Source organism: Drosophila melanogaster, chromosome X (genome assembly GCF_000001215.4).
Source record: "Drosophila melanogaster chromosome X".
Taxonomy (NCBI): Eukaryota; Metazoa; Arthropoda; class Insecta; order Diptera; family Drosophilidae; genus Drosophila; species Drosophila melanogaster.
In genome coordinates, this window is record NC_004354.4 from 18,386,206 (window position 1) to 18,413,776 (window position 27,571).

General features: G+C 43.8%; 3 protein-coding genes across 9 annotated transcripts; 1 reads left to right on the top strand and 2 right to left on the bottom strand.

The window, feature by feature from the left end:
* The first annotated feature begins 878 nt into the window (after window positions 1-878).
* Tsf1 (Transferrin 1) lies at window positions 879-4,139 on the top strand. Of its 2 annotated transcripts, none has more exons than NM_001298475.1 (5): window positions 879-1,843; window positions 1,919-2,161; window positions 2,369-3,464; window positions 3,527-3,911; window positions 3,975-4,139. In NM_001298475.1, exons 1-5 carry the CDS (start codon window positions 1,744-1,746, stop codon window positions 4,074-4,076), a joined length of 1,926 nt encoding a protein of 641 aa, NP_001285404.1. In that variant the 5' UTR covers window positions 879-1,743; the 3' UTR covers window positions 4,077-4,139. The 2 variants fall into 2 exon arrangements, with proteins under 2 accessions (NP_001285404.1, NP_523401.2); NM_078677.3 differs by having other exon boundaries at window positions 1,716-1,843.
* A 153-nt stretch (window positions 4,140-4,292) lies between these two features.
* Window positions 4,293-23,939, bottom strand: Nt5b (5' nucleotidase B). 6 transcript variants are annotated; one of them, NM_206786.2, is made up of 10 exons: window positions 23,679-23,939; window positions 22,845-22,973; window positions 22,313-22,654; window positions 21,592-21,680; window positions 6,632-6,705; window positions 6,344-6,557; window positions 6,130-6,276; window positions 5,835-5,955; window positions 4,793-5,761; window positions 4,293-4,727 (listed from the first exon to the last, which is right to left on the bottom strand). In NM_206786.2, exons 3-10 carry the CDS (start codon window positions 22,397-22,399, stop codon window positions 4,590-4,592), a joined length of 1,839 nt encoding a protein of 612 aa, NP_996509.1. In that variant the 5' UTR covers window positions 22,400-22,654; window positions 22,845-22,973; window positions 23,679-23,939; the 3' UTR covers window positions 4,293-4,589. The 6 variants fall into 6 exon arrangements, with proteins under 6 accessions (NP_996509.1, NP_996508.1, NP_573289.2 ...); NM_206787.2 differs by having other exon boundaries at window positions 4,351-4,727; window positions 22,313-22,737; NM_206785.2 differs by lacking the exon at window positions 22,845-22,973.
* On the bottom strand, window positions 13,364-13,860 carry CG34328 (uncharacterized protein). Its single transcript, NM_001103549.2, has one exon. It carries the CDS (start codon window positions 13,815-13,817, stop codon window positions 13,416-13,418), a length of 402 nt encoding a protein of 133 aa, NP_001097019.1. The 5' UTR covers window positions 13,818-13,860; the 3' UTR covers window positions 13,364-13,415.
* Window positions 23,940-27,571: the final 3,632 nt, after the last annotated feature.

Consider the following 27,571-nt stretch of genomic DNA (forward strand, 5'->3'; position numbering starts at 1 on the left):
GCCCAGCCACGCCCCCTCCCTCAAAGGAGGAGGCACGGCCTGCATTTTAAGCAGTTCGTCAATTCTCTGCTGGATGTGGACAGTTCTCCACAGCTCCTCTTCGTTGCTCTTACTGCAACGAGCCGGTGCGGGTGACTAGCTAGGTGATCTGATCCCATCGTGGAACAGGTTCTGTGCCCGGCCTGAATAAACAAATGCCCTGATAGCGGGGCGAAATTGAAGTATATAAAACTAGAGACGAGTGCGAAAGCGAATGTGAGTGATATGCGAATAGCGCATACTCTCACTTTTTGCAGAAGCTTAAATGAGCTCCAAGTTTATCCACTCGAAGTTTATCCCCTGCATTTTTAGGAATATAAAACAATTTCGCATAACATATAAATCTAGATTTTGCTTGCAAATTATCTAAACGCAGTGCAATCATTTAAATTATCATAATAAATACTTGCACTTTTCAAATTGGCCATCTCAAGATCGTAGTTATGCGTCCAATTAAAAATTCAAAAAATATCCCCTCGGAGTGTATAAATAAAAGGCAATTACTCTTAATTTGTTTACTTCCAAGAAGAGTGAATTTAAAGTAGCCGAATCATTAGATGAATGCAAATGCAAATGAATGATGAAAAATGGGCTGGCAAAAACAGAACTAAAATAAGTGACTAAAGTACGTATGCCCCTGGGACTAAGGGCTCGCATGATTAACATCCATGGATTGGGAATGGATGGGGATGGGGTGGTGGCTGGCTCCTCGTCGCTCCCACCGTGGTGACTCAACCGGTTGCTGCAACTACAAGCGACTAGAGAAGATTTTGCCCGTTTATTTGGCAGGGTAGTGAGTTCTTAGAAATTGAAGGCACCAGTGCATTTATATAACTCAATAGGCACAAATAACCAAGTGCCAGTCGGTGCGGTGGCATCAAATTATTCAGGTATATAGTATATGGCTCGATCGATTAGGGGATCAAGTGCCAAGACAATTAAGTGAAGAGCAGCCAGGCCGTTTCTATCTCGATTTTAGCTGTATGTCAGCAACTACGCTTTTTGACAATCGCAATCAAATAGTTAAATAGGCTATTTTTAAAACCTATTCACTGCAATTTTTCCAGCTTAAATGTTCGTAAAGAATGTGCTTAAGAAATTAGTGTGTGTGCCTAAATAAATTCTGTCAAGAGAAAGCGCTGGCTCAATGAATCAATGGCTCAATGGCTCATTGTTTGATTATTGCCAAGATCCAAAACTAATTACCAAACACACAAATGCTGCAGGCTAAATTCTGATTTTGATCGATTATATTGTCGATTATATATACTATATATTGTCTCGAAGACAAGCAAAAAGTCGAACTTAAGGTAGATCATGGATTGAGTAGCATACTAATTGATTTGCGAAAATCGCATTTAATGGCATAGCCATATATCAGTGTCGCAAACTCGTTTGCCGGAGTATATAGGCCTGGATTGCCGCCCACTCACGCCTTTCCTCGGGGAAAAACCGGTCGCCTGGACTGTCTTTCTTTCTTTATTGTTATGATTGCTATTATTATTATTATTACTATTATTATTGGTATTGGTATTGGTATTATTGTGCCTCCTTGTCGCCGGGCAAATAGAAGCGAAAGAGAACAAATACGAGTGCAAAAAAAAAGAGCACGAAAGCCGGGGAAAGAAGCAGCACATCTGGGTGGCTATAAAAGCCACCAGCCGGCTCCGGATTCTCCACAGTCGAGCTTCAACTGTTTCTCAGATGATGTCGCCGCATAAGACCCACACCTGGCTGCCACTGGCGGTGGCCGCCCTCCTGCTGATCCTTGGACCGCAGTCCTCCCTGGCGGAGGAACCCATTTGTATGTGCATCCCGGAGTCACTAGTTGAATGCATCTAACCAGTTGAATCCATTTCATACGAACCCAAAACGGCAGATCGCCTGTGTGTGCCGCAAATCTATTTGGCCGAGTGCCAGCAGCTGCTGGCCGATCCCTCGGAGGCGGGCATCCGCATGGAGTGCGTGGCTGGACGGGATCGAGTGGACTGCCTGGAGCTGATCGAGCAGCGCAAGGCCGATGTGCTGGCCACCGAGCCGGAGGACATGTACATCGCCTATCATCGCAAGAACGAGGACTATCGCGTGATCTCTGAGATCCGAACGCAGCAGGACAAGGATGGTAAGTGGTGCAAATGCTCGTGGGAGCAAAATGCGAAATGCTTTCGAATGAAATTAAAGGGTATTTAAAATGTATAGTACTGACTAATGACTAATGGCCCTTTGTTGTTAATTTGCGATTCGAAGCAAAAGGCTCGAAGGACCAAAATAGTTACTAGTTCCCTTTTTTTTTACTCATAAATCTCCTACTGGTTTCATTTCTCGACAGCCGCCTTCCGTTACGAGGGCATTATCCTGGTGAAGAAGGACTCCCCCATTCGCACCCTGCAGCAGCTGCGTGGCGCCAAGTCCTGCCACACTGGCTTCGGCCGCAACGTCGGCTACAAGATCCCCATCACCAAGCTGAAGAACACGCACGTCCTGAAGGTGTCCGCCGATCCGCAGATCTCCGCTACGGAGCGCGAACTGAAGTCGCTGTCCGAGTTCTTCACGCAGTCGTGCCTGGTGGGCACCTACTCCACGCATCCGGAAACGGATCGCCTGCTGAAGAAGAAGTACGCCAATCTGTGCGCTCTGTGCGAGAAGCCGGAGCAGTGCAACTATCCGGACAAGTTCAGTGGCTATGATGGCGCCATACGCTGCCTGGACAAGGGTCAGGGCGAGGTGGCCTTCTCCAAGGTGCAGTACATCAAAAAGTACTTTGGTCTGCCGGGTGCCGGCCCAGATGCGCCGCCAGCGGAGGGCAATCCGGAGAATTTCGAATATCTGTGCGAGGATGGCACCCGGCGCCCGGTCACCGGACCCGCCTGCTCCTGGGCCCAGCGCCCCTGGAGCGGCTACATCTCCAACGAGCAGGCCGTTCACAACTCGGAGCAGCTGCACCAATTGCAGTCGCGTCTGGAGCGCTTCTTCGCCAATGGACTGCAGGCGCAGAACAAGGACGCCGCCGCCCATCTGCTCATCCAGCCGAATGCCGTGTACCACAGCAAGGATGCTGCCATCGATCCCAAGGTCTATTTGGAGCGTGCCGGCTACAAGGATGTGATCGAGCGTGATGGCAGTGCCATCAGGAAGATCCGCTTGTGCGCCCAGAACGACGACGAGTTCGCCAAATGCCAGGCGCTGCACCAGGCTGCCTACGCCCGCGACGCTCGTCCGGAACTCGAGTGCGTTCAGTCCACCGATTGTGTGGTGGCTCTGACCAAGAAGGAGGCGGATTTGACCATTGTTCGCGCAACTGGCTACGCGGATGCCCGTAGCAACCAGCTGCAGCCAATCGTCTACGAGCAGAGGGCTCAGGATGATGTCCTTGTGGCGGTCGCAGCACCCGGCGTTACACGGGAGGCTCTCCAGAAGGCCAGCATGTAAGTGGAATCCCTCGATCATCCGTAGCACATTAGCTACATATACTATCAATATTCCGCAGCAAATTCAATGAGAATTGCGAACGATCCCGTGCTGCTGCCGCCTTGTTGAACAAGCGACGTGGCCTGGACGCTTGTCGTGTCTCATCCAGCGACGATGGAGAGGTGCAGATCGTGCCCGCCTCCGAGCTGGAGAAGCACAAGGACGCGCAGCTGGTGTGCCCCAGTCTGGAGCGGCGACCGGTCACCGACTTCCGTGACTGCAACGTGGACGTACAGCTGCCCCGTGCCATCTTCATCCGATCGGACACCACCAGCGTGGAGCAGGAGACAGTGAAGCATCTGTTCTCGCTGATCTCGGACAAGTTTGGTGCCCGCGGCAAGCTGGTGGATGTTTTCGCTCTGTTCGGCGAATTCCAGAAGGGCAAGAAGAATGTGTATTTCAACGTAAGTTATCCTCTTTCCTTATTTAAGCTTCGGCGTTTAAAAAGAAAACAACTTTCTCTGCAGGACAAAGCCGTTCAGCTCACCACGGAGCTCAAAAACGAAATCCAGAACGAGCAGATCTACACAGATCTCCAGTGCAATGCTAACAAGATTGCCAAGCAGTGATCACATTTTATACTACTAGATCCCACTATCTGCATCAATAAAATTTAATTCGAATATAAACAGATATCACGTCTTAATGCCTACTTAAGGGAAAATCGAAAAAAAAAGTTTAGACCTATTAAATATGGCTAACTAGTTACCAAATACAATGCTACAAAGTTTCCCAGCCAATTGGCTTTTCACACCACTCATGAATTATTCAAAACGAATTGTTCTCATTCAATTACAGCAATTTATGGTTTTCATTTTTAAAAAAAAAAGACACATTATATGTATGGAACCAGCTAATTTATAATGTATAATGTATATATATATATATCGGTTATGGTATATAGTTTCACATATCTGTGCTTGGGTAAAATCGCCAGGGAAAATCGTACGTTTCATAATTGCTTCGACCACGGTGTGGATTTCGGGTAAGGGTTTGCAAGGCTAATGGGGGCATTGGGGAAGTTTGAGAATAAAATTCGTTGATCCAAACATTCCATTCCAGAAGGGCGGCTGTGGCATCATCTAGTCTTCGGAGGCATCGCGCACAGCCTCTGTGGAAGACTCGGCACCACTGGGTGTCTCCTCCTCCTCGGAATAGTCCTCGTCATGGGTGTGGGTCACCACGGTGGGCGTCGACGGACGAGTGTGCACAATGGAGCTCTGGAACAAGAACAAGATTCGATTAACAATGGTCTAGATTATAATCATAGTTGGCAAGTACTTACTGCGCGATGCAAGTCCTTGGGGTCCTTAACGTGCTCGGCGGTGCCCGCCAAAATGCGAGCCGGCTCATCCGGCGAGGCAGCCACCGATGCGGCTCCCGTAGCCGGAACAGGAACAGGGCCCAGTGGCGGAGGCGGCTGATGGGCCTGATCATGGGCCACCGTCGACTCATGGGGCAGAAGCATGGCCGGAGCTCGGAACATATACGAGAATGGGTAGTAAATGAGGTTGAGCAGGGTGGCCGCATAGACGTCGGCATATCGCACCACCTGGCTGGAGAAGAAGGTCTGGCGCGAGCCGGAGCGGAAGAGTGAGCCCATCATACCGTAGGACATGTCCATCTTGTGTGTCACATCGCGGATGCACGTGCGCAGCTGCGAAATGTCCGGCTTGACCTTGGCACTCGAGTCGAGATCCCTGTACAGGTCGCCCAGCTTGATGTCCAGGTTCTGTAGCTCCGCAAACAGCTGGCACTCATCCGTCCAAACGTGCAGCTCCCTCACCAATTCGGGCACAATTAGGAAGGTGCGCCAGCCTCGAATCTTCTTCGATTTGAGAATATCGCCAAAAATGTGATCGCCCACATAGAGCACGTCCTTGCCTTTGGCATTGATGAACTTGGTAAAGAGCTCGCAGGAGCCACCGGAATAAACCTGACCCGGCTGCAGGGGTCCAACGTGTGTGCCGATCTTCAGGCTTCCGGTCTTCGTGTCCACCTGCCGCAGCACGGTGCCCTCGTCGAAGAAGAGCGGCTTGCGGGCATCCACCACGATCACATCGAAGTAGGTCTTCCAGTCGCGATGCGGCTCATCCGGAGTGGCGCCATGGGGGAAATCAAACAGGTAGGTCATGATCTCGTTGGTGTACGTATAGTCGCTGTTGGTCAGCATAAAGAGTTTGGCGCCCGACTCCCGGATTCGCGAAAGGACCGTGGGCAAACGCTCGTCCTTCTTCACATAGTGAGCCATATTCTAGTTGATAGTATAGTATAGTGGTATTAAAACGGACGATCTTCACAAGATGATCTAGGTGCAGTAAACTCACCTGAGTGGTGCGACGCTTCAGATCGCCATCGGAATGCACCCAGTCGACGGCACGTCGCACATCCTGGAAAATCGACTTGTAGGTAAAAAGTAAATCGCCAGCTTTGATGCCGCGCTCAACGCTGTCGGGTGAAAAGAATGAGTAGGAGAAAGTAGAGAAAGGGGAATAGAGCAGCAATAGACCAGGGAGTAGACCAGAAGGCACAGATACATATATCTTTTCAGATAAATGCAAGATCAAAAGGTTTATAAAGCTAGCAGGAGCAATATTTTCCATTCAAGCGATTCAAACTTACCGCACAAAGTCGCTGCTGTTGGTTAGGAAGTCGACGAGACAGGCAAGGAGATAGGTTTCAGGAAGATTGAAGAGAGTATTCAGGACATAGACACGCGACTCGTCCAGTTTCAAGAACTTGTTGGGATACAACTCGTACACCTGGTGACTAAAACAAGGGAAGGAAGGGGATCACGTCAGTGCGTTCGCGATAAGTTTAAGTTCACTCCACTCACTGTTTGATGAACTCGAAGCCATGAACGCAGACCAGGATGTTGCCGTAGGCATCCACTTTCAGCAGATTCCCGTAGAGAGTGTCGAACCACAGGCCGCGTACTGGGAAGGTGGGATCGTACTCGAACTGCAGGATCTCCTTGGGGTAGCCCATGAAGACCAGGCGCTCCTTGACCAGGTTGAAGCCCAGCTGCTCATACTGCGGTGACTTGTACTCTGTTCGGAATAGAGATGGTCAACATTATACGGATATGTGGTATATGGATGTGTGGTTAGTATCGGTGTCCCACCTGCCAAGGTGTAGTCCATATCGAAGCCATAGTACTTGATATTCTCCAAATGCAGCGATCTGTTCACAAACACTCTGTTTATAAAAAGAAACAACAGAATATTTACATTATTATGTTGCATACGTTTAGGCTTAGAAGGAAAAGTTACCACCACTACAAAACTTCAATATAAACTGTGAATTTTAGTCTATTTCAGAATATTACATTATTCATATTAATTTCCACCAATACTTATTACTATTATAGATAAGATTCTTCTTCAAATTATATGAATATTGTATAAATCATTAATTTTGTCCCTCATTTCATTTTCAATGCCAATTATCACCTGCTAATTGAGTTTATATCAATGTTTATTGCACATTTTCATCAGTCATTGTTCTTATTATATATAAGATCAGGTAGATAGATTCTATAATGTTTTCAGTCTAGAAAACTAATCGATTTGGCTGATCATTCGATCGGTTAAGTGAGTCAATGGGTTATCAAATTGGCGGGGAATCGCGAATGGAGAACGGCGTGAAAAACTAGCATCAGTTTGCCTCGAGTGCAAATAACTGGCGCATGGAAATGGCGTGAAAATCGTTTGACATTCAATTTTCAACTTTGTTGTGGCTCTTTGATGGCGGCGTGGCGTGGGGCCCTCAGGCTTTTCCATTTTCCGCCAGCCAAAGGCGTTGCTCGGTCTCAATTCGCCGCGGCTTCGACTGCGGTCAGCAATTAGTGTTGAAAACTTGTTGTGGGCGGCTCGGGCTGCCACGCCCCTTTCGCCTTCGACAGACTGTGTACGGATGTGTGTGTGAGTGTGTATGTGGGTTGGTGCCACGCCTCTTTGCGGAAAAAACTCATTAGCGGGATGAGCGTGGACAAAATGTTTTGAGAGATACCCTCATTTTTGGGGTTTTCCATTTTCCATTTTTGGCACAGAATTGGGTCATTCGATGTACTCGATTTATCATGGTTGAAAAACTATTCACTTTTCATGCTCCCATCTTTGTTGTTCCCCACCGAACACTACATACATATTTTGAATACTTTTTAATGTCGGTCCGATCAATAATTCGATTAATCATAACTGGGATGGGATTATGCCAACACCACCGCCGTCTCTCAGTCGGGCAAAAAGAGCATTTCAGTTTCGGTTTTTTGGCCTAATCTGCAGTGTCTCTTTTTTGGATTCTTTATTTTTTTTTTTTTTTGCGAAAGAAGTGTGGGGCGGCGGGGGAGCGTTTTTTATATGTGCTGGGTGTCCATGCTGTGCGTTTATTTATTCTGCTGTCCCTTTTTGGCAATCCTGGTCCACTTGAACATTTGCCAAATAAGCGAAAAAGTTGCATCCGCTCCGGGGCTCCGTGTCCTGCGGCATGCTCCACATCCCGCCTCATCCTGCCTCTTCTGACCAATTTCCCTTGCTTTTGGCCAACTTTGTTGGTTCATCTTGGTCGTGGTTTGCTGGCATGACCCTTTTGTTGCTTTTGTCAACCCAAATTCGAACAGAATGCATAAATCTGAGACAAAACACACGCCGCAAAAGGCCACCGAATTTCGCAGCAATAATTAAATTTCCCATTTTCCAGCTCAAAGGCAGATTTGCCAATTTTCCAGCCAAGAATTTTGCTGACTCTTAATCGACGAAAGCTTTAAGATGATACGCCAAATTTAGTAGTGAAATTTCATGTGAAATGTTTTAGGTTCTTTTTTTTCACTTGAGAGAAGAGGCTAATTAGCTTATATCAGTAATATAGGCTTAATAATGATTGCAAAATGCACATTCGGCATTATTCAACGAGTGTTTCGTAGGCATTTAAATTTTCAATCGGCAACCATCAGGAATTCGAGGTCAAAAGGCATAGATTTGCCACATTGGCGGGATGCATCAAATGTTTCCGCAAAAAACTTAAAAACAGAGAGGTGACTAAACGGATTAATTTGAGATCTTCGGTGGTAAAAATAGGCCAATATGTGCATAAATGAAATTTCGCTAATCCGCCGCCTGTATGGGTTAATTGTCACTGCCAGAGGATTGCGCGTCAATTAAATTGCGACCGCGGATTCCGCGGATCTAAAAATACGCAGCCAGTGCCTGGGAAATAGTGAAATAGTTAGATTGAGTGCCCAGATTATTGATTGTGTTGACAGAGATACTCGTATGTAATTTCGTGGCTGCCATCATCATTTGCCTGTGGTTCGCCTTTTAATGGTTATACGCGGCGTATGAGCAATGTTTGCGAGAAAAGTCGCATGTTCTGCACAGACATACATATTATGTACGGTTGCCTAGGCGGTTATGGAATGGATATTTGCCTTCCATTTGCATTGATAACAAAAAGGCGAAACTCTGTTTTGCGATTTCAGAGCACTCAATTCCATTGGCGGAATGCTCAAGTGCGTCAACGAACTGATTGCCAGTGTTTTGTTTACAACGCCAGGCGATGCGATCAACGTTTTCCGAACGACGAAAGGTCATCGGTACACATTAGCATCTCTCGCACACAGTGCACATTGAGAATACTAGGTGGTTTTTTTTTTTGTTTTTGTTATTAGCTGATTATATTTTTTTTATTATAATCGGTCCATTGACACTGGCCAAACAAATCGGGGCGCTTACATTGTACCTTTCGAAAATGTGCCTATGCTGGCAAATAGCAAAATATGAATGGCGGGCCTCGGAGGAGAATAATATTGTTTAATCACATTTTTGTTTTTTTGTGAAATACGCAAATTGTATTGGTAATGGAATAACAGATTTATAATATATTTAACTACAAGCGTAGAATCAGGGCATTGAATACAGATATCTGATTGATTTGCACCGAGCTATGAAAGTTTTATAGCAATCCTTCCGTTTTATGATTCTTGGCTAACTTTGCTTCAAGGATTTGTGATTTGTGAAAACAGGATCATAATGGCCGAAGTTGGAAAGGTGGCAGAAAATGCTCGACTAGGACCTCCTCATCATGTGAGTCTCTAAGAGCGCTAGATCATTGCATGTATGGAAGCATTGTGAGCTCATAAGCCGAAAGATTCTGGGCAACATCATAACTGAAGCCATGTTGGTATCCTAGTACTTCGTATCAAAAATCATCAGATTGATCGACAAACAATCGTAAAAGAGTGTATGTGAATTGTCCTTGAATTGCACAAATCAATTGGCTATTTCAAAACTCAACATTACAGTACATACTAGATTGAAAAGTATGGAATGTATTTTGAAAGCCAGCTTAATTCTTTAAGCATAATACGTAAATTTACAAAAGAACCACGGATTTCCTCGAATATATACGAATATTTGTACAAATTCACTACTATTTTCTTAATTTTCCTAATAAATGCCTAACTCGGGTTATTACCGGTATTAAAATAACTATTGAGAAATTAAATAGTCTACGATTTGCATTAGTTCTCCGCAACGAGTGGCCACTGTGCTCAAGTTCCAGTTAGACTTACGCATGATGTGGCTGCTGCAGTGGCCACCACAAGGCCGCCTTCGAAGTGGCTGCAGTTGCTCCGTCTCCTGGCGGCATCTTAGTGTCCATGACAGCTGTCTGGGACATGCCACTGTTACTGCCATTGCCACTGTCACTTGCAGCCGGGGAATCCCCAGTTCGGGAGCAGCCAGTGGCATTCAAAGTTCCAGCACAGTTGCCGTTGCTCAAGTTGTTATTATTATGCATTGTTAACTTGTTTACTTGCTCCCGGACAGCGAAATGAAAATGGGTAAAGTGCTAAGAGTGGTCGATGGTCGGTGGAAATTGCTTTGCTCAAGTGCGAATTTCCCTCTTATTCTTCTGCTGGCTGTCGAAAATGGGAATTTATGGCCGAATTCTTATCGCTGTACTAGTTTCGCATTTTGCCATTTCCCCTCCATAGGATTGGCCCTGCCAGTTGGTCTGGATTGCCCCCGTCAAGGATTGTCAAGTGGAGTTGTCCACGTCCTTGCTGCATCAACAGCAGCGAAAGGAGCAGCAACAGAAGGTTTATTGTGCCATGTGCTGCTGCTGTTGATTAGATTTAGCTGATTCTGTTGCCCCGCCACTTCGTGCCAGGGAGCACATAATGGCCATAACTCAACGAGCCAACCACCCTCCACCACCCAATTGGCCATGGCCAAATTGCATTCGCTTGTAAAATCAAAATTCATATCATGGCAATGCAAGTTTATCAATTTGGTTACCAATTCCCATCCCGTGCTCCATTGACTGACCATTATTCCCCCGTTTTTGATATACTATATATGTGTTTTTAGCCCGCTTGTTTGGACACGTGCTGGCTTGGTGGGCAACGTTGCGTATGCGTCATGCTACGTAATCCCCATAGTAAAACTGTTGCAGTTCTATTTTAGAACATCATCAACAAATGGCACCTAGCCCTCCATCGTCATCGTCGTCATCATCATCATCATCACCATCGTTGTTCTACCCACTGAAGCTGGCTATCGAGACACTTCAGGTCCAGCTGCTGACGTACTGCAGCTGCCACGTGCCACTGCCCCTTTTGGAGGCGAAACAAAACCCGAGTCAGGGGCACAATAACTGGACAAATGGACTGTGGGGCACAATACAGGCACCAGGCGACAACAATTGGCAGCCAATCATCGACAGGTGGGGTTACAGGGTCAGGTCAGCAGCAGCACAGCAGCATTCTGCTCTATTCCATGCCATTCTATTCTATTCTATTCTATACGTTCAGTTAACGCCCGGGCAAACAGGCCATCGATAATGATAAACCTATCACTAACCATTGCGCAAAAGCGCTAATAGGGCACTCAACGACTTTTGATGGTTGCAATTGAAGTAGCTTCTATTTCAGGTATTTTTAAATAGTAACCAAATCATTTAATTAGATTTAAACCAGGAATGAAGAAAGAATGAAGAGCTCTTAACCAGAGTGTAAAAATGTTTAAAGTTGCAAAGATAATATTCGGACTTCCGTGTTTAAAGGCAAATAAAAGTTACTATTGTATTTTCCAAATACAAGTTTTTTTGTTTTGTTTTGTTTTAGAAATCCCTGGGCTATCAATCAGTGCCAAGAAGCTCTGATTGTTGATGCTAAGCTCTTTCCATCGCCGGGCTCTCAATTGATAAGTGAGGGCTCTTTAAATTCAATTATAAGCGTATCAATAATTTCTGTTACAAGGCCAAAGGTAAGCCCCCTCTACATTACCCAAATACCACACACACACACACACACACACACACACAAACACACTTCGGAAAACTCAATTCAGCCACAAGGTCGTGTCAGAATCTTATAGGCGTCCTTTGGTGTTTCGGCTCCAATTAAAATCAAAATGCCAAACAAAAACAACCGAGGTGTGGCTACAAGGCTCACGAGATGCTGGACAGGAGGAGCAGGAGAGGCTGGTGGAGCCGGAGGAGAAGGAGTAGCTGGAGGGGCAGTATCCAGTATCCCATCATCAAAGCCCCCGACCAACGAGCAGCGGTCACCTACGTGGTCCAGGGCGGCGCAATTGGGCGATAATTGACTTAATAAGCATAACCACAAAACCAAATAGCCAGTGCCCAGCACGCACAAACACATTTGTGGACATAAGAGCTGCACATGTGTTGCTGCTACACTGGACAGCCGGAAATGGAAATTGTTGGGGGGCAGGCCAACAGAAATACCTCTCTAAGTTATACGATACTTATTGAGTCCACTTACATATGCCACAGACAGGGATTTCCCTATAACACACGCAGGTGTGTGGCAAGTCAATGGATTGGATTGATATTCTTTAGAAAGCAAAGTTTACATTCAATATCTTCTCGCATTTCAGTTGTTAAAATATTGCATAGATATGAATCTACCTATCATCAGTGGCGAGAGCCCCCCGTTACTCACTCCTAAGTCTGTCAAAAAAAAAACTCTGCATAGCTCTCCGAACCTGCGAGCTCTCCGAACTTTTGCTGACCAGTGTAGCCTGTCCGGAGCACTGTGACAAAGCAATTCGCATTTCACTTCCGACACGAGTTTACGTCTAATTAAGACCTTAATTGCCAACCACACACGCACAAGCACACTTGCAGACATTCGAAAAAAAAAAAGAAATAGTCGCTGGGGAGTTGGTGAGCGGATTAGGAGCAGGGAGATCTTGGCACAGACGCACTATAATCGAATCCTGGCCACCAAAAAGCGGAGAAAATCGCCCGGACTGCGCTCGAGGCGAACACGAACTGAGCCCCCTCCGAAAAAAGCGTAATCCAAACAAGCCGCCGTAGTCGAGAGTCGAGTTCTACGCCGGACACCGGCATGGGCACCATCCACTTGGAACCGTACCTATCGTAGTGCTGCGTGGCACACCATTTCGATGGTGCTCGCTCTTCCATTCATCAGTTCTCTACTTTTATGTTTTTGCTTTTTTTTCTTTTTGCAACGAAGGCGACTCTGCGGCAAACACTTTCAATTTCATTGTCAGGGGGCTTCATCGCGTGCGACCTTGGCAGACCGCTGAAGGGTTCCGATGAATGGAGGTGGGGATGGGAATAGATGAATGGGCGGATGGGTGGATGAATGGATGGTCGCCGAAATTGATTGAGGGCGGCTTAGCATGTGAATACGGTGGACTTAATTAGGCAGCAAGGGCTGAGCAATGGGCCCGCATCCACGCCAGCGATGCTGTGGCGTTTAATTTGATCTAAACGAACTTAATCAAATTGCATTGTGCTGAGGTTAATCACATTTCCGAGACCCCTCCCCCCTTTTGGCACAACATGAAAAAAGCAGCCGATAGATTCGGAGTCCTGGTATTTATTTTTAGCCTCGTTTCAAGGCAACTGGTCATTCAGTTTGCAAGTTCTGTTGGTCGGTCCTCCTGCATTTCGGATGGTTCGTCGGAGACCTCGATATCGGACCAACCCTGGATGCCATCTAACATATCAGTCTCGATATCCTCATATGGCATGTCCATCGGAACCACGAGGTGAAAGGGATTGCGTCTGCATCGGGACCCATCCACTATGGAGTTCACTATGTTGAAGTGGTGCAGCAGACCCGTCAGCTTGGTGCGCGTCCTCTTCAGTACGCTCCTCACGGGATCAAATGGCTCCGCAACGGGATCCTGAGCATTGGGACGGAAGGCGGGCTTGTACTTATAGTGGCGCACCAATAGGACAGGACCCCTCCCAGGCAGTTCGTACAGCGGTAACTGCCTGGATGGGCGATTCTTGAATGGGAACACAATCATCTAGTCTAGTCGATGCGTTCGGTTCGAGTTTCTTATAATTGTCAAAAACAAAAAGATAGTGTGACCAAGTGGAATAACTGGGTTTGATTCTACAGGGTCATTGGGGTCCAGTGTGGAGTAAACCATGAAAACTATATTGCCACAGTTACGAAAATTTAATATTGGCTAGGTACTCAAAAAAGAAGTCTTCTAAATCCATCTCAAAACGATATGTTATATATAAAACTATATATACTTATAAAATAGCAGGTTGAATGAAATGTACCACAGAAATGGCAAGTTGAATATTTTAAGTATATTTAAAAGGACTTTCGATTGAAAGGCGCTATTCCCAGAGTGACCAGCGTTCACAGTACAACAGTTGCGCCCAAAAATGTGACCCTCGCTTAAATATTGAAGCTAAAGCTGTTAGCCGACAACTTAAAGCTATTCGAGTGAGCAGCAACCGCAATCCCGGTCAAGACACGCGTTTGGAACATTGTTGAATGCCAAGTCGCTGTCAACTGTTCGAGAACTATTTGCACCGGCAGACGGAGGAGGAGTTGAAGCGTCCCAGCTTCTGTTTCTGCTGCTGCGCTAGCGGAGGATCCTTTTACACGTTCTGCACGCGTTGCCTCCGCTTAGTCGAAGGAGCAAAATGTCATTTGCATTTTAATGACGCAATGCCAAGGCGAATCAAGGTCATCGAGTGCACAGGGCCACGCCCACTAATCATCTGCTGTCAGTTTGCATAAAAGTCATAAACAAAAGTCGCGACATAATCGAGAACGAAATGCCAAATTAAATTCTACATTGACCACAAAATGGGTGTACTCTATACAATTGTATCTGTAATGGGCGGCCAAAAACACAAAATACACAGATGCATATACATACATACAAATGTATCTATGTATGTATCTATTAACGCTGATATATTCGTTTGCTGGTGCAAATATGGGAGGATTTTCCAATTTGCAAATGTGACATTTGCCGCAAATTTTGTTTATTTTCTGGCATTTCTCATTAATCAAATAATTTAGCCTGCGTCCAATCAAAACATAATCAGCTACGGTGGGCGAAGGGGCGTGGTCCGGAACGACCTTGACTTTGATTTCGATTTTGTGTGGTCGGCGGTAAACGAAAAAGAGTGTGCCATTTGTATTTGTATAAATAAAGTTAAATAGAGATGTGCTTAAAACACAAGTGCTTGAATGTTTGCAAAAAGGAATTATCTTATGAGTTAGCAAAGTTATTATTAATGAATTAACACAATGTATTTCTCTTATTTGCCAGCAACGCAATTTAAGTCTCTAAATGTCTACATTCTTGAAGTTCTTTGTGCGCACCGATTGAATTTATTCTTTATTCTTTGTGCTGAGAATATGTATTCTTTATTTAATATTGATATTCTATTCATATTTGTCCGACGCCAGAAATAAGCTGCGTAAATGTAAAAGGATTTTAAAACTGTTTGCTTTTTATATCCCCACTTAAAATTACATTCTAAAATTGGTGAATTAAAACTACAAATTAAAATAACGCAGATTTGCGATGAGCATATATAATCCAACCATGGCACACAATGTGTTTTTTGCATATTACCATTCGGCCTATTAAAATGTAGTAAAAACAATGGTTAAATATATTCCTCGAACAGGGAAAATTTCTTATTAACACACCCTTTTCGCAGCAAGTGCACTGGAATATGTGCATAAATTAGCAATTGAAATGATAATAATAATGGGTTTGGCCAAAAAGTTGCGACAATTAAAAGGGGAAAATTGGAAAAGCCAGTGGCATCTGTGTGTTTGCTCGTTTTAAAATAAATTTACCATGTGAATTTCAATGAAATGCAAATTGCATTAAAGTTTTTCCTGCTGTGGCTGCTGCTGCAGTGGCTCCTCTTTCTCCTTCATTTCCATGGCCATGCCACGCCCCCCTTCCACAGCCCACTCTCGTCCTCCGCCTGTCGTGAATGTTCGCGGCGTTTCCGTTTCCGGCTACGCAATAAAAGTTCCCAGCTACGTGACCTCCGCAGAGGCGAACGGAGGAGGAGCTCGAGGAGAGCAGGTCATGTCTGATTTAAGACAATCATGGGAAGCTGGCTAAAGGTGAAGTTGGCCGAGAGACAGGTAAAAAGAACGAGCGCAGTGGTGCGATGGCGGAGCAGTGGGGCAGCGGGTAACATTGTTTGCATTCGAAAGCGCCAAAGGGAGCATGGGCTAAGAGCCGTGGGGCAGAGGTGGCAGGTCACGTAGCTGCAGCGGAATTAAGCCCCAGCCACCGGCCAAGGGTTAAGCGCAGTGATGGGGCGGCGCCTCGAGAAACATTTTGCCAAACGAGCAGTGAGCAACATAAATATGCCAATTTAGCCCAAACGATAATGATTGAGGCATCAGCAACGAGCCCAGGCCAACTGCTCTGATTGCAGGCGGAGATTAGCCTGGCGGCGACTCATTAAGTCAACTGGCTAAGCGTTGACAGTCAGAAATTTGCATTAATTGACACACAAGCGAGGAAATCAAATATACCGAAATTAAATGATCGAATGTTGGGCCGGCAAACGAAATGGTCGGTGGAAGAGCGGCAGCAATTAGGCAGCCTGCCAATTAAATGGGGAGGGGGGTTAAATGTAGAACAGTGCTGCTGTGGCATTGTCAAGGGCGCATGTTCATAACTGTAAACAGCAGTTGGGCTTGTCACATAGCCCCATTGCCCCAATCCCTGCCACACATCTTCATCTCCATCGCTTGACCCCAAGAAGACTTCTCGAAATAACAGCGATAAGAGCACGCATCGTGTATCTCTCTGTTGAAAGCTCGGAAAACCAGACAATATAGCCAAAGGTTTGCCATGTATTTTTGCACTAAATTGGCATGCTAATAAATACGCCAGGTGATATAATACATGCATAAATACTACTAATCCGGAGTCCGTGTGAGTCACAGTGAGAAGAAGATAAGGCGGCATGTTTCCATCAAGATTACAGGGTATATAGCGTATAGCTATATTATGTGTATTCAATTGCTCAATTTCGGGACTTTCGCACTAAGGGCATTTCAAAAATTGGCCATATATGTTAAGTAAAATCGTATAAACTAATTCAGTAGTCAAAGCACTGGCACAAAGAAGTAAATGCTCATTCCAGAAACATCCGAAATGAATGATTCATTCTGGAACATACGTTTTCAATGAGGTTTAGAACAGCATGTAATGTTCGTATTAAGCCTTCATAGTAGCATAGCATTGTAATTAGCATAGATACACAAAGGAACCATTATTTGCTAGTGAACAAAGGGCAGAATGTTGAAGGAATGAAAAAAAGATAATAAAATCAAGTTAGAGTCTACGTTAGTACTAATCGAAAACATCATTTTTAATTTTGATTATAAAATAATAAACCTGATTACCGATCGATCGGGATTTAACCTGGGATTTGTGATCAAAGACCAGTTCGAATTGAGTTATTTGAATTGATCTAGTATTGTTTACTACTAATATCGCTCCTTATGAGCTTAACACTCTGAATTCCCAAACATTTGCTTTGACATCAAGAAACTTCAACGAAGGACAGAGTATAGCGGTATAAATAGATAACGATAGTTGACTCATGTTTCTGAAAACATGCGATTGATTACATATACATTAGTTGCAATAAAATATTCTGTCAATATTAGTCAATATTGATTCCAATTCTTTTGGAAACTGGAACTAAGCACTCCGAATTTCTAAACGTTTGCTTTGATATCAAGAAACTTTAACGAAGGAGAGAGTACGACGGTATAAATAGTCAGCGATAGTTGGCGGATTTTCTTGTAACCATGAAATTGGTTACAAGAACATGACTTGCAAGAAAATCTTCTGAGAATCTGGACGGTTACATCCAGTTAATAATGATTCCAATTTCTTTGGAAACTGAATCAGGATTAGCGGCTATGTTTTGGGAATCAACGGATCGTGTTTTCCAGCGATCTGCTCACCTGTGACCAAGTTCTCGCTTGTGACCATGGTAGCCGGCGGTTCCATCTGCGCCCACTGCCAGTCCATTGAGCACCGACTGATCCATGTCGGTTTCGCCGATCGTCTGCGTGCGTTCCCGTTCCTTTTCCGGCTTGGCGATGATCGTGGAGCTGGTGCTGGAATGTTTCTGCAGCGGCTTTTGCTGTTGTGGCTGTGGCTGTTTCTGCTGGTTTTGCTTTGGCTGTGGCATCTTGGAGCTGCCGCGGATTACAAGGCCACAAATGCTGCGCCGCGTCGCTGCTGCTGATTAAGCTCTTTCGCCCAGTGGGCGTGGAACGTCGGTAGGCGCGCGGGGTGGTTGTGGGGGCTACCAGCAGCGATAAGTATCTTATCAGCTGTTATTTTGGCGGACGACGACGTCACCAAGATCTGGAGTTGGAATGAATCTGACTGATCGATCGTTTGGAAAACTCTTCGAGTGAGAAAAACAAAAAAAAAAAAAAACTGACAATTTGGGATTTCGTATCTACGATTCCTATTCGGATGCGAATTCGGATTTTCCACTTGGATGGCAAAATAAAATTCCGAACGATTTCGGTCAACGTTCGAATTTCAACTGAAAGTGCAATGTGGAAATGGAGGAAGGAAGCGGCGGCAGAGCCAAATGAGAGCGCCGAAGAGCGAGAGAGCGGGGGTCGAGACCCAACTCTCTCCGTTTTCAATACTGAAGGCAGAGCGTCGGCGTCGAAAGCTCTGCTCTCCCTCTTTCTCTCTCTGTGTCTAGCTATCCCCCATGCCCCCATCGCCTCCAAACAAACACACACTCACTCACTTTTGTTGTTGCTGCTTTAGACGGTGTCAACGTAGACCGTTCGTTCAGTTGTTGTTTTGATGCCTTTTATGCAATAAATACAAAATGTTTTCTACTTTGTTTTGCTACCCATTACTCAGCTAGGGAATAATCGATCGCGCGATCACTCACACAGCAAACGAGCGAGCTCTTTCTATGATTTCTATGACTCTCGTGTTTAGGCAGCGTTTTATTGACTTCATTGCACTTTTTTGTGATCATATGAAAAGTAATCTTCGTTTGCTTAGCTTTCTTTTCTCAGTTTATAACTAATATGTACATATGAGCAAATTAGGTCGTAAAACACAAATTTGCTTTTTATAATACAATACACTCCGCATACGAATGACGTCTAGATAGAGGGGCACGTATGGTCACCAAAGTGATCGCGATGCCTGCTCAGTGTACAGGGTGTCGAAGCTTCGACACACCCACTTCCCATCGCCAGCTCTGCGGTTTATCTTCACGCGCTGCTTGCTCAGTCGAAAATAGCTTCTATGGCCAAACAAGCACGAATAAGCCAAACCAAACCACTAACAATGACTACACCCACTTGTGCGCATGGAAATTTTAGTGTGTCAGTCTTGGATTGGAAATGCTTGGAAAGCGGCAAAGAAATGAAATTATGCACACAAAACTTAGCCACACACGCATACAGTTGAGGTGGAGCAAATAATAGCTCTGCAACTATTTCCTTATCTTCCCGGCGAAAACAAGTGGCTTACACAGAGAGAAAAAGTCGAAGTAATATATTAGCTGTAGTATATTCTCAAATTAATATTTTATAAATGATTCAATTCAACTACAGTCCTTCCAAGCTAGTTTAGAATATAAAAAAAAATATAAAATGAAAACAATAGCTAATCGGAATAGATTTGTATGCAAAAGTAATATTGTTTGGATATACAAATGTGCCCGCATCTGTACTAAATGCCACACTCTTCCTATTTATGGCAACGCGCCCACGTCCCCAGCAGGCAACTAGTTCAATTGAGTTAAAAAGATGGAGAGAAAAGCCTTAAGTATTTTAAAATTCGATTATTATAATAAACGTAAGCGGTAAATGTTGTTCCACTTGGCATTAGCTTGTAATATTATTGGTACATATGTTATCATTGAAATAATACTTTTCATATACTACGCACGTTTTTTTCTTCAGTGCACCTGCTAATGCGTGGGGGTTCGCGACTTGGCTAAGTGGAATTTTTTGTGCGTTCTTTTGACTTTTCGCTAAGATTCCACTGGGCGACACAGCCACAGATACAGATAAAGATACAGATAGATTCGATCGCACGCTCTCCATTTAGCAGCGCCATTGACAGCCCATAAATCCATTCGATTTTCTATAAGCACACACACACATATGCAAATCCCTGTGACACCTTCGAATGGCAGCAGCATAAACAGCAAGACATGGCGATACAAAAACCCACCATATACATTCGCAGCGATATGTGAGCATTAATTGTGGCACCAATTATAATGTTGATGGGCGAGGCGCGGTTTTCATAAATATTTCATCTGGCATTTGCATATTCATTGCCATAAACCATAAACCATAAACCATACACCACGCACCATACTCCATATTTCATCTTCCATTTAAGGCGACTTTGGACGCGGATCGTTATCGATAAGCCCAGCTGCCATACATGTACATACGAGTACTACATAACATAAATATACCTTTCTCCCACTGCCCACTCGCATAACAGCTTTTCGAGGCGTCTCGGCCGAATACAGAGTTACAAATTCTTGAAAATTATAGCTTGCACTTTGCATCGTGTCAATGTCAACACAAACACATGTATACATACATACATACATACAGACATTCACACAGAGATAAAACGCACAGTGCAGTTGCAGCTGACACTCGAGTGGCTCCGAGTGCCCACTCACTTGCATCTACTTGCATTCACGCCTAACAAGCAATTCAGACAGCCCCGTCCGCGGCGCCCACCACCACCCCTTTGGTTGGGCCAACCCCCTCCTCCCCCCCGCCGACGAAAAGCCACTAAAACCGGGCGATAATGGACAGCGTCACAAAATATTGTAATCAGCAAAAACAAAAATGGCAAAAGAGACGTCTGGCGTAAGTAGAATAACAACACGAATACCCGCATACCCTATAATTGCTTAAAAGGATAGTTTCCTTCACAAGTGAATACCTTACAAGATAATGTCATATTATAATATAAAATAGATAATTGAATTATCTCTGATTTGTTAGATTTGTAAACTAACAATGTGCATTTTTAAGTAACTCTGCTTAAAAATACATTAAATTGAAAAGTTGAATTACGCTATGTTTGATATCTGTGAGTTGGTTCCCAACTTTATTGCCCATACGCCAGGTTGCCTTACAGCGTTTCGAAGGCGCACATCCAATTTGCGATATTTTTAGTGCTTTACAGCAGGACAGCCTGGCCCTATATACCCTGAATTCGTAATTGGACTAATGAGGGCGGCACTATCAACGTCAGGTTGTCAAGCGAATGTCCCCGATTCGTGTGGATTAACTAGCTGGTCGCTGTTTTGCGCTTGTTGTTGTTTTGGCTGCGAGATAAGACGATAAGGCAGTGGAAAAGCGTTCGCACTTGGCATTGACCGTGGTTTATGCGAGAAATCTCTCTTAGGTAAAAACATCGCTTACACTGGGCAAAATAGGTTTAAGAAATATACATCATAATATCAAACCTTTTTGACAAGTCTTTATAATAACTAAGATAGTTTTAGTGGTATTCCGATAGATTTCTATACCTTTGGAAATTCGCTTCTTTTAAATTTTAACAATGAATATTTACAGCTTAAGTAACGTTTTTTGTCTGTGTAGTAATCTTAGCTTTGGATTTGCTCTCCACTGCTTTGTTTATTGGATTTCTATACCGTTATTGTTCCTTCGGACTGGGCTTCCCCAGGTTCTCCCATTAAAAGTGACCTACTTTTCGGTAACTTGGCAACTCTTTTTGGGCAACTCACCTGTGGGCCGCATAGCGGTAATACTTTTTGGGCAGAGCCGATGTCGAACAGGGTCCTGGGGTATTGGGCGCAGAATCACTCATCTCGCACTGAAAGTAGTCGAAAAGCGGAAAATTAATGAGAGTAGGCTGATCGGTTTACTACCACATAAAACACACACGTACACACTCACACACACGCTGCGAATTTTAAAGTAGGAAAATTGAAGTAGAGAAGTGGGAATGAGGCTGAAAATTGAGAACGCAGGCAGTGCAGGCAAAGCAATCAAAGTGCTAAGGACAAAAACAATAATATATGAATGCAAAGGAAAGAGTGCTGAATAATGAAGTGGGGTGGCAACTCTGGCCAACCCTCTTTGACTGACGCAATTGGCACAAGTTTAATGAGTTTTGCTGCAACTGATTGATATGCTGCTGTCTAGCTACATCTTCACCTCCTGCTTTTTCAACACTGAGATAGAAAAGGTGTACAAAAATAATGTTTAAATTATATATGTACGTATACATTGTTTTTACAATGCTTAATGCCCACATCAATTAAAAAGAACGTCTGTTCATGGTAATTTAAACCATATATACAAAAATATTACAAAACTCTTTGGATATTTTGTAATTTTAACATTTGAAAGTTTTTTGCTTAAAAACGTGCATTTATTGAGAAAAATATTGTTTTCTAGCGTAAGAGTGTGCTTTCTCCCGCCGCTTTCGCTCAGTGTACTTACTTGGTAGGGCGGCAGGTCGCAAAAGTCCCTCTCGAAGGACTTGAGCGGATCCTGCGGCTGTGCATCTTCGCTGGGCGTGGCCTGCATTCTGCCTAAACTGGCATAGGAGCAACTTAGCCTACGGTTGCCTTTGTTCCTCCTGCTTCGCTGGCAATTTGGGGCACCAATGTGGATGGGGTATATCCTTGAAGGGGCGGTTTGGCTGCCCTGGCCGTGTTTGGGTATTTCGCCCGATTTTAGTGACAGTCGGCGAGAGTCGTTAACGATTGCCACTTGGGCAATGTGATTTGGATATCTAAAGGTGTCTGTTGTTTCGGATCTGCTTGTTAATTGGCGGTGGTACTGCAAAGTGTTTGTTAAACGGCGTAAGTTTCTCATTGCCAACTTAAACAGCATGTGTGTGCGTGTGTGTGTGTGGGAACAAACTAAAAAATGCATCGGTGTGTGTGTGTTTGTCAGCGTGGGAAAGCAATCAAGCGATTTGGGATTTAATTCTATTGATATTGATGCAAATGCATATGTACATACATACCTGATACTTATTAAGTTGCTCAGAATAAGACTGATTAGTTTGATTGCATGAACATTAATCCGATCAATATGAAATAGTGTTACTGGGTGTTTTTTTTTAAATAATAATAATAACTCTTTGGTGGTGCCACTACATAATAAAATCTGTACTATACTGAAAGCTGAATAGATTATAGTATTTTGCAAATTTAAGGGGTATTATTAGAGTGTAAATAAAAACCTTTGTTATTCAGTTTATTTTAGAATGAAAATAGCACAGCCTTATCTAAATCTCGGGCAACAAAGATGTTGTCTGGACTCTCATCTGATGCACATGTGTCAAGTTTTTGAATATTCCTCAATTAACACGCAATAATTGGATTTTTATCTGAATAGTTAAGTTAAGTTAATAATGGCACGCGTTGAGTTTTTTATGCGTACCCAGTGTTTATGTTTCTAAAGCTAGCAATTTGTGGGTGGGCCCGAAAGTAGGCTACGTATATTTTTCTCGCTCGGTGCGTGCACTTCCAATGGCAACCGCTGATTAAGCTAATTTATCTTGTTTTTCGCTGCGTAATTGCAGAAAACAAGTTTGTTGGCCCGTGTTGTTGTTGCTGTTGTGGCCGTTTTTGTTGGCGCTGCAAGGTGCCGGCAAACAAAATCACATGACACCCCCGCCGCGAGTGCCACATATCGATCTATCAAAGGCCGGCAGATGGGCAAAAGGGCAAAAGTAACGCCGGCGGGGGCTCTAAAAATACACAATATGTATGCCCGTGTCCATTGGACAGCGCCAACAACAACACGACTCAAAAAAAAACAACAACAAAATTGGGCAGTTCTTAGTGGGAGTTACCTCTTTGGGCCAGAAGTTTTGAAGTTGCGGATTTTTGCGTTTCGAGGTTTTGCTTTCCAGCCACTTGATTTTCCAATATTTTCCAGCTATTTTTGGACTCACGCACGCGGTCGCGATTTCATAACACACTGCGCACGGTTTTCAAAAGTTGTCCAATAATAAACACACTGCGCCACGATTTTCAAAAGTTGTCCAAGATTTCCATCAAACCAATAATAAATGGGCGGCCTGGAAGAAGAAGACGTTTTACGATAACGATAACGATAATTTCCGATGGTTTTACTTTTTCCTTATTTTCTCTCTCAGAAAATTAGTGCAAAACAGAAACAGCAAGAGAAAAGAGAGTTGTTTGTAAACAATGGGGCATTTTGCTCGATGCTGGCAATGCTGCACTCTTTCATTTGGCGCGCAATGCGTGGAATTCAAAATATTTGTTTCGCAGTGAAACATATTTTCAATTGTCTCCATATATGAAGAGCTATTTGTCATAAATTAACAATCTTCTTGTCCTATGCCATAAGCTAGGGACCTATAGTTTAATTAACTCAAGTCATTTATTTCCTTTTTCTTGATAATAATTGTTCGTTGACTGAAAATAATACATAAAAGTATGTATGCTACATATTTCTCTGTATGATCTAACAATTGATTTTGTTTAAATTTTAAAAGCATTTTTTAGGCATCATAATATTATATTTATATATAATTTATTTATATATAAATTATAATTTTAAGAATTTACTTAACATTCACCATTTTTGTTCATTTAGGATACATTTTTCCAACCCCCCTTTGTGTTTTTTTTTTTTCAACTACTTTATATAATATACGTGAACCATTTAAATGTGATTTAAGAGTCTCTTTGATCAAATTTGTCACATGGAAATAAGCAGCTTATACTATTACTTTTTAATGGTCCCCTTTAGGAGCTATTAGGGGCAGACTTTTCCGCCTTTGGCATTTATTTAATTACCCTTTTCGAATAAATTGTTATATGTTAATGGACGATTCCGAGCACAGCGAACTTCCTTAGCCTGCTCCTTTCGCTCCTTTCAATCTTAGTTGCAACACACTTCCCTGTTCCTCTAAGTTTTCGCCCAGATTTATCCGTTTTTCAATATGTTTTTCTTTTCTCGCCCGGTTCTCACCTTTCCGCTCAAGTTGCGCCAATAAATTTGTGCGCTTCCAATGCCTTTAGTGCTTTACGGATTACCACACCTGCTGTGGATGCCACTACCACCACCTCCACCACCCTACTCCATCCATCCTCCTCAATCCACCGTCATTGCCATTTCCGCGTCTTTGAAGCCGTGCATTTCCGCTGCTCCGGCTGCTGCAGTTGGTCAAGTGGGAAGTGGTATTCCCTACTTGGCCAATGGCCATTGACCATCATCATCATTACTATCATCGGCGGGTTACGCAACGCTCTTTATCAGCGAGTGCACAGGAAAAAAATAAATTCACATGTAGAGACCTAAGTTTATATTAGATTTATCTAACTTAAGGCGATTAGCTACGTGCGGATTTCTAATACTCGTTATAATTTATTTTATTAATTTGAGAACATTGCATTAGAAAATCTCCTGCAACTTTTTGAAAAATGTATTTTCTTCCGAAAAAGTTCATGTAAATCATTTACATCCTTAATTTATAAATTTAATAGATTTCACAAAATCTATTAATTAAAAATAAAACAAGTTTAAAACATTAAGTGCATTACATTAATATAATCTCTAAGGTATTAATGTATATAATTTATAGAAAGCGATTCGCACCTGCATCAGATTGATAATTAGAAATCTAGGTTTGCAGCTGTGTCGTATCCTTCACTCATTTTCTCGCCATGTAGCTTGCACATGGCACGTTGCAAGTTGCACGCTGCACGTTGCCCGGCGGCCTGGCGGCCTTTCAATAAACCGGCCATAAAAATAAGGAGGTGCCGGGAGCGGTTCGATGGCGTTGGCTTTGTTTTCGCACTTAATGCCGCCGCCGCAGCGCGCTGAGCGTGACGGTAAATAAAGTGAAGTGGCCTGGAAGCGACGCACTGCAGCAGCAGCTCCACCGTCTCCACCAGCTCCCCCCAGCAGCGCCACCACCTCCATCGGCAACCACTTTATAGCTGAGCCAAGCACTGGCCCTCTTGCCAAGTCCAAGTTGCCAAGTTTGCTGCTGGCCAGTTAGTTTTTCCTTTTTAGGCCTTCTCCAGTCGCCGGGCGAAATTAAGTGAATCGGAAATGCCCCTAAAAAGATCAGCGGATTAATGTATTATATCTATATCAACACATTTCATTTGAACTGACTTGGGAAATGCATAGTTTGCGAGCAATTGCAAACTATATAAGCCAATATATATTTAGTACTAGTGGGTGTTAAGAACTAAACAAATAATTGTAAATATAACTGTATTTCATGTTAAATTTACGATTTTTCACTCTAATTTATAGCACTAATTTATATGCAGTGTATAAATTAGATGGTGTTATCAGAATAAGTCGCTATTAAAAAAACTTAGGATTACAAAAAGCGAAAAGGGATTTACATTTAAATTGGATTTATTGGTCATTTAACTGAATGTGTATCGATTGTGCGCGCTTTATATTTTGCAATTTTTGTAACTATTTAATTTCATTAAATCATAACTACTGCGACAACTTAAATTCTGGACGGGATTGTGGAAAAAGAAGGGGATCCAGCTCGACTGGAGGTCAGGTCGCCGCCTGCCAGCGCTTGTTTACGGATTTGTGGGCCAGAAGTGCTTAATTGCCCGAAACAAGGCCCAAACCAGTTGATCATGCCCATGCCCATGTGCAATGTGCAATGTACAATGTGCAATGTACAGTGTGCAACGGACAGCGGTCAGCTCCCCTCGAATGTGGCCAGTTGAATTTGGCCAAAATTGCCAACGGTCGTTTCAGCTTAATTGCTTTTTGTGCCTGTGCCGCCCTGCTGCACTGGAGTTTTGGCTTTAATGAGACGACGACGTCGACGACTTTGGGTCTGTGGACCGCAGTGCGTATGCGTAATTAACACAGAAATCAAGCTCGCTGGCTTTGACTGACTCTACGCGCTGCTCTGCAGGTGGGATAACAAAACAATACACGGGAATAACAGCAGTGACCCACCTCACAGCACCCGAAATCGGATGGCCTCGAGGGATATATGTACATGTCGGTGGATACACCCAGATATGCGCACATATACCATCAGCAACATATACAGAGACAGCTACAGATACAGATACAGATACAGAGACAGCTACAGATACAGATACACACATGTGTGATTTTGGAACTGCGGTGTGGGTTGGTGAAAAGCAACAAGCAGGTCGACCCACGCCGTGCGAATAGCAATGAAAAGGCCGCTCTTTAACACCCGGATGGAGATGAGTTTTTCAGGAATTTTTCCAATCAATTGATAATTAAAAGACGCACACGGGCAGAGGATGGCACAGATGGACAGACATACTCACGGAATTTCATGCATTTTGTTCTCTGAGTGTGTTTGTTTTTATCTCACATGTGCTTGCACTTTCAATTAAAACAATTTCGGGCTTGATCAAATTTGATATGATTCTCGAACAGTTTATATAAGTGGAAAATTGTTCCTGTTTTTGGGCATTTTTAAAATTGATTTATTCGAATATTTGAGGTTTCGAACTGAAACCTTGTCGGGTTAAAGGTGCTCCAGATACCCATTGCATACATAAGCAGCCCATCATTGGGAGCTGCCACGACCTCTGCCGCCGAACTTTAAGCGCAGCTCTACAGCGGAATGGAAATGGATTCATAAATTATACAACAAGAAGCTGTACTACACATGAAATATGCGAATTAGGTTGTAGGGGCTCCGAACTGCCGGTCGAAAGCCATAACTCAGCACAATTGGCCAGGAGC

Coding starts and splice junctions, on each gene's coding strand:
- Nt5b (NM_167615.2), bottom strand. CDS start 22,690: ATGAGAAACTTACGCCGTTTAACAAACACTTTGCAGTACCACCGCCAA. Junction 6,706..21,591: donor TACCGCTATGCGGCCCACAG/GTGAGTTGCCCA, acceptor TTTTATAAACAG/AGTGTTTGTGAACAGATCGC. Junction 6,277..6,343: donor GGCTTCGAGTTCATCAAACA/GTGAGTGGAGTG, acceptor CCCTTGTTTTAG/TCACCAGGTGTACGAGTTGT.
- Tsf1 (NM_001298475.1), top strand. CDS start 1,744: ATGATGTCGCCGCATAAGACCCACACCTGGCTGCCACTGGCGGTGGCC. Junction 3,465..3,526: donor GCTCTCCAGAAGGCCAGCAT/GTAAGTGGAATC, acceptor AATATTCCGCAG/CAAATTCAATGAGAATTGCG. Junction 3,912..3,974: donor AGAAGAATGTGTATTTCAAC/GTAAGTTATCCT, acceptor CTTTCTCTGCAG/GACAAAGCCGTTCAGCTCAC.
- CG34328 (NM_001103549.2), bottom strand. CDS start 13,817: ATGATTGTGTTCCCATTCAAGAATCGCCCATCCAGGCAGTTACCGCTG.